Source organism: Syngnathus leptorhynchus, chromosome 15, assembly GCF_054491065.1.
Source record: "Syngnathus leptorhynchus isolate UIUO chromosome 15, UIUO_Slep, whole genome shotgun sequence".
Lineage (NCBI taxonomy): Eukaryota > Metazoa > Chordata > Actinopteri > Syngnathiformes > Syngnathidae > Syngnathus > Syngnathus leptorhynchus.
The window spans coordinates 8,665,078-8,675,532 of NC_141209.1; the positions used below are offsets into that span (position 1 = coordinate 8,665,078).

The 10,455-nt window shown below is 43.0% G+C and overlaps 2 protein-coding genes across 5 annotated transcripts; both read left to right on the plus strand.

Annotated features, from left to right (window-relative positions):
* Positions 1-956: 956 nt before the first annotated feature.
* nkx2-9 (NK2 homeobox 9) lies at positions 957-1,939 on the plus strand. Its single transcript, XM_085932548.1, has 2 exons — positions 957-969; positions 1,293-1,939. The coding sequence occupies exons 1-2, from the start codon at positions 957-959 to the stop codon at positions 1,937-1,939; spliced, it is 660 nt and encodes a 219-aa protein (XP_085788674.1).
* Positions 1,940-5,420: 3,481 nt separating this feature from the next.
* Positions 5,421-9,269, plus strand: nkx2-1 (NK2 homeobox 1). 4 transcript variants are annotated; one of them, XM_085931858.1, is made up of 4 exons: positions 5,421-5,623; positions 5,714-5,932; positions 8,093-8,600; positions 8,664-9,269. In XM_085931858.1, the coding sequence occupies exons 1-4, from the start codon at positions 5,421-5,423 to the stop codon at positions 8,811-8,813; spliced, it is 1,080 nt and encodes a 359-aa protein (XP_085787984.1). In that variant the 3' UTR covers positions 8,814-9,269. The 4 variants fall into 4 exon arrangements, with proteins under 4 accessions (XP_085787984.1, XP_085787982.1, XP_085787983.1 ...); XM_085931856.1 differs by having other exon boundaries at positions 5,714-5,928; positions 8,056-9,269; XM_085931857.1 differs by having other exon boundaries at positions 5,720-5,928; positions 8,056-9,269.
* Positions 9,270-10,455: the final 1,186 nt, after the last annotated feature.

Below are 10,455 nucleotides of genomic sequence, written 5' to 3' on the forward strand. Positions count from 1 at the left end.
TTCCCCGCTCGCATTGTGCCGCCGCCTCGCCGCTCATTCGTCAACACCTCCCGCATCGAGTGACACCAGTGTCGGCATATTTAGCCGCCAAAGAGTACCCCGGGGGGGGGGGGGGGGGGTGTCGGCGAGGCAGGGGGCCGTTATATATAAGCGTGGATGTGTTTGTGTAAACACTGTTGCACCAGCCCGTCAAGTGGACTTGTTGGAATCCGCTCAAGTGCTTACTTTTTTTCTTCTCCTGATTATTTATTTGCGCCGAGCAAACACACGGTGGAACAGGATTTTTTTTTTTCTTCTCTATCTTTTTTTTCTTTTATGGGTGTGCGCGTTCATGGCGGCGCCCACCAAGTTCAGTTTTTCCGTCCGGAGCATCCTAGACCTGCCCGAGCGCCATCCGAAGGCTTTTGCCACGTCCTCGTCAACTTCCTCGGCCGCGCGGTCGCCCTTCGCACCTCTCAACTTCATCTCCTCCTCTTGCATCTCATCTTCCTCTTCCTCCTCCTCCTCGTCGTGGATGCTCGACTCGGACCCAAGCTCCTGCATGTGTGAGTGCACCTTTTTCTATCTCCATCCAAATGATGGGGGGATGGATGATACAGGAAAGTTAGTCCTTACTTCCATAGCACTCGTTAGGGTGCAGAAAACCTTTTATGCATAACAACACAAAAAGTTGATTTGAATTGAATAATTGTCATTATTTCTATGAGTAATAATGATGTACAATTTTAATGGCACTTTTTCATCATTGAATTTATTTGCGTCGTTAATCTGTATTAGTTGTTTGTCAAATTAGGAACGTTTTCGTCGTGACCGTGTTAATCCGAAAGGAGACCAATCCTAACATAACACGCCAAAACAGCCCAACCAATTGCGATCTTGTGGGTGATTAAAGGATAAACCCTCGGCCCACTGATAACATGCGTGTGAGTGTGGAGGGGGTGCCCAGACCATCGAGCATGTCCTCCGAGCGTGATCAGAACACCCTAGAATGGTTGGCTGTTTGGCGTGACAAACTATGATGATGAGTTGTTTGATTTTGCTTAATGCCACTCTGTAATTTAGAAATATATTTGACCACTTTTTATAATTAACAGAAGAATCGTTTTTACTCTACGATTTTCCACGTGTTTTTTATGCAAAAACTAAATTAGTGATTTATATTCGTCTGCTTATTTATTTTGCCAACGTGTAGCGGACCGTTGTGGATTTAGTTGCGTAAATGACACGACAGACATTGACGCACACGTTTTCATCTGTATTTTCAACTTCAAATTGTGTGCCCCTTTTTGCAGCCTGGGATGAAGCCAGCAGCCTAGAGGCGTCTCCAGACTCTACCAAGCCGGACGAGCCGTCGGCGGACGCCGAGCCTCCGTGCGAGGCGGTCTCGGCGGCTTCGGCGGCTTCAGCGGCGCCCAAAAAGTGCAAGAAGCGTCGCGTGTTGTTCTCCAAGTCGCAGACGCTGGCGCTGGAGCAGCGCTTCCGCCAGCAGCGCTACTTGTCGGGCCCCGAGCGAGAGCAGCTAGCCCGTCTGCTCAGCCTGACACCCACCCAAGTCAAGATCTGGTTCCAGAACCACCGTTACAAGATGAAGAGGGGCCGGGGGGCGGCGGCGGCGGACGACCCACAGCAAATGCTGCACCCTCCGCTGCTGCGCAGGCTGGTGGTGCCGATGCCGTTGCCGGTACCGGTGCTGCTCGGCGACGGGAAACCCTTTCACACCGCCTACAGCTTACTGGACGGTTCGGGCGGCTCCGCGCAACCGAGGACGCTCCGCCTACCCCTGGCCGCCTACCCAGGCCTCCAAGGCCTGCCGGGCCTTCAGCCGCCCGCAGCCGTGGCCCTGCCACCCCGCCAACAGCACTTTGAAAACACGGCGGTCTCCAGACTCGCTTGGACGGACTTATGGGGTGACCCGGTCCACTTTGCTCCGTTCAAGTGACATGCACGGACATCACTGCCTCCCTCCCACGCAACTTATAAGATCTCTTTGCACATTTTGATTTTGAAATGCAGTTCATACTTTTGTAGCTGACCAGCCTGCCTGCAGAGTAATTCGACATCTCTGTAGGCTGTTGTTGACTTTGCTGAATGTGAGCGTCAGTATTATGCAAATTAGCAGCCAATATATTGTTAGTGAAAACGTATCTTTAGGGAATATGCTCCTTAAAATGCTAAATTGTATTATTTCTTTTGTAAAGGAATGCATAAATAAACAATTTTAAACACTGTAAAAAATTGTATTTTTTGAGAGGCGCCTAAACCGCAATTTAAGGTGGAACAAATTTAAAATATTTTTCAATTAGGTTATTGACTTGGCCCAGGTTAGTTGCGGCTAAATAATTTTATGCTATTTTGTTTATATAATATTGTTATTTGGGGGACAATAAGGAGAGCGTTCCGTGAATCTTGAAAATGCGGGAAAGCCAATTTTTACGTTCGCAAAAATAGTTTGTTGAATCGTCCAACTTTTACAAAATGATTGGTTTTTATTATTATTATTATTATTATTATTATTATTATTATTATTATTATTATTATTATTTTGTTTTGCAAAAAAAATTGACGTAATGCGTGTGACTCCAAAAATATCATGATCACCCCCCCACCCCACCCCCGCCTGAAAATTTAGGTTTAGAGGCTTCATGTGGTCTACTACAGCAGCGCCCGAGTTGCTTTTCTGATGTTGAAAAGAGTCATTATGCGGCTTAAAAGCTGTGCAAACATTTTTTTTATTTAAAGTAAAAAGGGAGCTTCAGCATGAGAATAGCATCCCCCGCCTCCACAAGCATCCCCGCTTCTTCAGTGAGGAGGAGGCGAGGCACCCGAGCTGTTGACGTCTGAGCAGAATCGGATACTTAAAACTCGACTCCCTTTCAGACTTTTAAATGCTCAAAGTTTGAAGAGGTTGACTTCTCTTCAGCAGCACTACAATATTGCCCGAGCACTGAAGAGAATGCGCATGCGCTCGATGATTAACTACTTTTCTGCTTACAGAATCGTAAAAAAACATTTTCATTATGACCAAACTGGGAAATCAAATGTTGAATGTTGGGTTAAAAACAACTCAATTGAAGAAACTTTCTGGGTTGATCCAATTTTTAACCTAGCACTTTTGAGGATGAACTCCTAGTTAAACAGTTTTCAATATGAGGCTTAAAAGTAGGAAAAAGTGTGATGAGAATGCCAAAGAGAATCGGCGGTTGGATGAAAATCTGCTTTTGGAATCGCCGGCTCATAAACAACCCATAACGTTCTCCGAGAGCAGAATTAAAAGAAGCAAGGATAGGAAGACGTCTTTGTGGATCTTTCATCATCAGGAGACTGGAAAGGCCTTTCGTAACTGCGTGGAATGGGTGTTTAAAATGACGTGGGCGTTAATGCTGGGGGGGATCGGGGGTCGGGTGGTCTCGTGTTTTCCCGCCCCCCAATAATGTTGTTTGCTCGTCCTGTGACCTCGCAGCCCATCGTCCCTGTCACCTGGTCCTTTGTGGCCCTCGCTGGGGCCACCTTGCATCACATATGGAGGGAGGGGGCCCTCTTTTTGTCCCCACCCCCCCTCCTGAATGCACCATTGTCCCCCCTCCCCTTTCCACCCAGAGGGAACAGACAAAATGTTTAGTGTTTCAATTTGCGTGATGTTTAATCAGTGGCTGCCTGCGAGCAATTTATGAGCGTGGCGGCCACAATGCCGTTGTGGGTGTGAGCACGATGGGGCCTTTTGGGGGCGGACAAAGACAAGCTTTCAGGGGTTGCCATTGGTGTCCTCCAGGAATTGGCGGCGGCTCGCCGGCTCATCCCGTCCGGCTGTTGACTCGCTCCAACACCCTCTTTTCACGCCACTTCATTAGACGGGAGTGATGTGTCCTTGTAATGTTACTTGAGAGCCAAAGACTCGTGGTTTTGAAAAGTTTCTAAGAGCTAAATAATGCGTTTTTTGGCTTACACTGATAATAATCGGCATGTATACCCATTGCCGGTCTAATTTCTTATGAAATACGAGTCATTTTGGTGGCTGTTTTGTCTAACCAGCAAGTAAGACGGCTGGTTCACTCAAACCCCAGTTCCTTAATATGTCAAGGAGCGTTCAATGACTGCTTACAAAGTAGGACATCTCATCTTCAGAGCTGAGGAGAACCAGGGAGATAAAAGTACTTTTGTTTACTTTTTATTCGCAGGTGGGCGCACGTCCCTCTTTGCCCACCAGATAGAGCCCTAACACCTTCTTTCGTGGGGGAAAACTTCAACGGTCTACAATGGCGCTTTTCTCCACTAGAGGGCACAAGTTTAACGCAAATTTACTACACTAAATCCTCGTGTGACGCAGGGCTGTTTGGTGTGACGTCACTGATATGTTTCACCCGTTTTGAGCCACTTGAGTTTCGAGCCACTCTAGTTGAGAAAATAGAAGATTAAATTTTCATTCTTCATGAACAGAAATAGCATTTTGTAAAATATAAAAATAGAATATAAAACATCCTAACAGCCTAACAAAAAAGTAAATATATATATATATATTTTTTCTACTAGAAAATAAAATTAGAAAATACAAGGTCATACATGTTTAGAAATACAAAATAATGTTTCAAAATAGAAACTATTTCTGATACTCAAAGAAGAAAAAATATATACAAAATAAAATAAAATTGTTTTGGGGAATATGGAGATATGGAACAAAACATATAACTCCTCATTATTGCCATTCCAAAATATAAGCGGAAGTTTTATTATTCAAAATGGTATGACAAAACACATTTTTAATCATGCATTTTTCCATATCAAATAAAAAATCGGATTCAACATTAATTTACTATAATATAGAAGATAAAGGTTATTATTCTTAACTACAAAAATGCTCAAGAGAAGTGTATATATATTTGCAAGAATGCAAGAATACAGTGTGAAAGATATTAAAAAATGGAAAATATTTTCAAACTCAATTGTAAATTAAACAATATTATTTTCAAAAACTGGAAAATTAAGTTATCATAAAAATTGCAACTTTCTGTCCTCGGTTGGACCCACTGTCACGCGTACACGTGGGCGGTCTATTAAAACCAGACCGTGAAAGGAGTGAGTGGTTCTGTTCTCAAGTCTGCGGAAGACGAAGAAGCGGTCCACACATGACAGCCCACTGTGGCTGCGTGTCTCGTGCTGCTCATCAAGAGGCCCTCAGCAGTCAGCGCAGGTAATAAAGTGCCGCGCTGACGTCACCGCCCCCACCCCCTCCCTCCTCCGCCTTAAACGTGTGCTGCGTGGACCCCCGAGCCAGCCACGGCCAGCTCCCACTCCACCCAATTAACAACAACCAGAAGGACTTGCAACAACCACTACAAGACGAGGAACATTTAAAAAAACTGGGGAAAAAGAAAAGAGAAAAATACAAGTAGAAGAGAAAGAGGAGACCCCCCCCAGGACAAATAATGTCGATGAGCCCCAAGCATACGACCCCCTTTTCCGTGTCCGACATCCTGAGTCCACTGGAGGAGAGCTACAAGAAGGCGGCCGCCGCCGCCGCCGCCATGGAAGCCGCCGGCATTGGAGCGGCGGTGGCGGCCAACAACAGCGGCAGCAACTTGGGGGGCTACCGGCAGCTGCATGGGTCCCAGGCTGCTATGCAGCAACAGCAGCAGCAACAACAGCAGCAGCAACAGCAGCCCCACCATCATCATCATCACCATCACCACCACCTGGGGCCCAACGCCGGTGGTGGCGGCGGCGCTGGCGGCGGAGCTGGCGGCACCGTGTCTTACCACATGAGCGCCGCCGGGGTGCCGCAGTTGTCCCATGCCGCCGCCGTCAGCGCGGTGGGCGGCTACTGCAACGGCAGCGTAGCCGGTGACCTGGCGCCCTACCAGGACGGAGTCAGGGCGGCCGCCGCCACCGGATGGTACCCGGCCAACCCCGCCGCTGACCCACGCTTCTCTACGAGTGAGTTCACGCGCACACGCACGCTCACTCTTGACATTTAAACATTTTTTTTGTTTTTTTGTTTTTACGGAACATTTCAAGGATCAAAAACTTCTATACTTGTTCAAAATGAAAAATACCTTATCATTGAAAATCACATTTATTTAAATTGCAAAATTGTAACATTTGTACCCTTTATTCTTATTCAAAACTAAAAAATATTGCAGTTTTTATTCACAACTACGTCTTAATCCACACATCCATCCTTCCATATTCTGTACCGCTTTGTCCCCACGGGGGTCGCGGGCGTACTGGAGCCTATCCCAGCGGTCATCGGGCAGTAGGCGGGGGACACCCTGAACCGGTTGCCAAGCCGATCGCAGGGCACACAGACGAACAACCATCCCCACTCGCACTCACACCTTGGGGCAATTTGGAGCGCTCAATCAGCCTACCAAGCATGTTTTTGGGATGTGGGAGAAAACCGGACGGACTACCCGGAGAAAACCCACGCGGGCTCGGGGAGAACATCCAAACTCCACACAGGGAGGTGGAATCGAACCGGCACCCTTCTAATTGTGAGGCGGACGTGCTATCCAGTGCACCACCGAACCGTCCTACGTCTCAATAATAAATAAAAATAAAACAGCAAATTAACCAATTTTTATCAAGACTGCATTTCTATTATTTAAAAATTTTAGACGTCTATATTTTACGATGTGAAAATAGAAAATGATACCGTTTTTCCAATTTATAGTAAAAGAAAATTATTGTCAAGTTATATTTATCATTTTATATAGATATAAACTGTCTTTAAACATTTAATTCATATACTAACAGATTTGAAATGATGATTATTCAACTATTTGCAAAAATCTAAAGGAATAGAAAACTAAAAAGTTATTTACCATGTTTACTTTTAAACTCTAAAGTCAAATACATTTTTATTTTTTACAGCTGCAACAAAACATTTTCATTTGCTAGATTTTGATTATTTGAGAAATTTTTATAATTATTATTCAATAATACCTCTATTGTTAAAGATTGATAGTACATACTGTAATACAACAAAATTGAAGAGGAAAACATATTTTTGGGTGATTTTCTAATAAAAATAGTGTTTATGATCGAAAACTACAAAATAAAACGAATTATTTATTCATTCAAAAATAAAAAGTATACATTCATGTAATTATATTTTATTTACAACTACAATATACAATCAAACAATTCATATAGAATATTTACCATGTAAAAATATAAAATACACATTTTCCACCATGAAAAAAAATATTTCTATGACAGCACAAAATTATGTGACGATTAAATTCAACAAATTAATTATTAATTAAACAACAAAACACAGTGAATTGACGCTTTTGAAAGGGGGGGTGCTTCACGGGGGCCCCAAATTTGGCCCACTGACAAGTCTTCTCATACCTCTCTATAGGATTATTATTGCTATTATTATTAGTGGTGGTGGTGTGCTTTTAAAACGTTTACAGTTTAATTTTTTCATTACACATAATTAGATTGTGGTAAGATGAGGTCCATCTTTAAAATAATCAGTGTTAATATAACGCAATTTAATCAAATGCAACCAATGTACATTTATTTCATTAAATTCTATCAAAATGCTTTTTTCAGCCATAGACGTGAATTACATTTTGTTCCTAAAAGTGTATTTATACTCTCCTGTAAAATATTGACCCTAATCGCAAAAAAAAAATTACTGTTAAATTGAATATGGTTTGTTTTTTGTTTGTTTGTTCATTCGTTTATTTGTTTTAACACATGTGGTTTTCTTATAATTGTGAAATCTGAGTACTTTTGAGATACGAGTGCAAATTTGCTACTCAAAGTGTAAATTGTGAACTGGAAAAAAAAGAGTCTGTTGGATTTAGAGTAAAAAGAAAAAAACAATACCAGCAACACGGGCTTTGGTTGCACGCTTTAAAATCATGTTTGGCCCCAACTTAAATATCACACCAAATAAAATTAAGTTGTTGGAACTTGATTTTATTGTTGTCTTTTTATTTTTTTAAAACAGGTAAATCCAACAACTATTTTCCAGTGTGTGCATATTTTGAGTTCTTTGAACTGACGAGCGCGCGCGTGTGTGTCTGTGTGTGCGCGTGTCCCTCACAGTCTCCCGCTTCATGCACGGCTCGTCGTCGGCCATGAGCATGGGCGCCATGGGCGGGCTGGGCTCCCTGGCGGAGGCCCACGCCAAGGGCATGCACGGCTCGCTGAGTGCGGCGGTGCCCCGCCGGAAGCGCCGCGTGCTCTTCTCGCAGGCCCAAGTGTACGAACTGGAGCGCCGCTTCAAGCAGCAGAAGTACCTGTCGGCCCCCGAGCGCGAGCACCTGGCCAGCATGATCCACCTGACACCCACCCAGGTCAAAATCTGGTTCCAGAACCACCGCTACAAGATGAAGAGGCAAGCCAAGGACAAAGTGTCGCAGCAGCAGATGCACCAGCAGGAGGGCGGCTCAGCGTCGGCTTGCCAACAATCGCAGCAGCAGCAATCGCCCCGCAGGGTGGCGGTTCCGGTTCTGGTTAAGGACGGCAAGCCTTGTCAAGGGAGCGGGCCGACGGCGGGGCAGCAGCAGCAGCAACAGCACCATCACCATCAACATCACCACAACCACGCCCACAACCAGCACCCGCACGGGCATCAGCAGCAACAGCAAGCCGCCAACGTGATGCTCATGTCCGGCCAGCAGCAGGCGGGCAGCGCCGGCCACTCTCCGGAGTTGGTGGCCGCCGGTGCACCGCCGCTGTCTGCCAGCCCGCCGGCGCTGCACGGCGGCCAAGTGGGCGGACTGTCGCACCTCAACTCGCCCGCCGCGGAGTACGGAAGCGCGTTGCAGTGCTCGGCGCTCTTGTACGGCAGGACGTGGTGACCAAAAAGGGGGCGCAAATGCGACTTCCTCAAGTAATCGCACATTTTCAAACACAAACATTTTTGAGGGAAGGATTTTTTCCGGACTCCCTTTTTCTACTGCAACTTGTGGGATTTATTTATGTAAATTATATTAGCTCCAACATAGATTTGCATTAGCTGTCTTTTTTTTCTTCTTTTTTTTCCTTGTCGCGCCCCTTTCTCATGTAAAAAGTTGGAATTTTCAGCTTTATTGTTGAAGAGTTTTTTTCTGTTGGGACAATCTTGCTGTCATTTGGTTTGGTATTTGTACGTTTACATGTAAATTATCATAGATATTTGACTTAACACGGAAAAAATAGTCTTATTAATAAATAAATGGAAAGGTGACCTTCCCCTACCCCTCTCTCCCTCATTTGTGGAATGTGCTGCCAAAGTGGACCTTACAATCTGTTTAAAAAAGGAAATATTAAATACAAATAGTACTATAATAAAAAAACATGATAACAAAATCATAAATGAAACAAAATTTAACAAAACAGTATCTTCATTAGTGCTAGAATTAAAAATGCACTTGTATTTATTTGTAATTCATTTGAACTGCCCCATAACAGTTGCCACACTTTAATTTATTAAAGTTGAATGTTACATTTTTGTATTACTAAACATGTATTTTGTTTTGTAACCAGTAAAGAAATATTGTAAGGGACGTACGTAACATATCAATGATTTTATATTATATTTATTTTGTATGTTGTTTCCGTTCTGTTTTTCATATAATTAGGATGACAACTTGAGCTTGAAAAACACGTTTCAAGTAAAATAAAATACAGTACATCTTTATTCAGATAGCACATTCACAACAGCTGTCACAAACATTAATGAAATATTTTCTAACAAAAAAATCTAAATAATAGGTCAGCATCTTATCAGTACTGTAATTCATTTTTAAGTATTTGTTATTAAAACAGAAAACTCCAAGTGCTTTGACAGAACATTTTTTTAAAGTCCTTTCATTTCTGATGTTTTGACGGCAAACTCGCGTGAAACGTTTCATCACGGAGGAGCAAACAGCAAGTCCATTCTTGGGCTTTTGTGTTCGGGCGGGTCCGTTTGCTCGGTCAACTCGAGCTTTTTGTTGCTTTTGTCTTTCAATGTTACTTTTTTGGGTGCGTGAGTCGGTGCACATCAAACAGCAGCTTATCGCAGGCCAAACGCCGTCTTATCATCAATCAATCAATGCTGGGAGAGATCACTAGCAAAGCAAATATTTGTTTTCTTTATATATATATATATATATATATATATATATATATATATATATATATATATATATATATATATATATATATATATATATATATATATATATATATATATATATATATCATTGCTTTTTTATATATATATATATATATATATATATATATATATATATATATATATATATATATATATATATATATATATATATATATATATATATAGAGACTTTTTTTTTCAAGGCGTTTGAGAAAAAAAGTCAAAAGCTTTATTCATCATTAAGAGCCCGGGGAACTGGCGAATGGGCGGGGTGGGGGTCAGTCACTCTCCTGGCACCTAACAATGTGGTTGCCAGGCAACGCGGCTCGCTGCAGGTCGTCTAATTTCAGGGTGGAAATAGC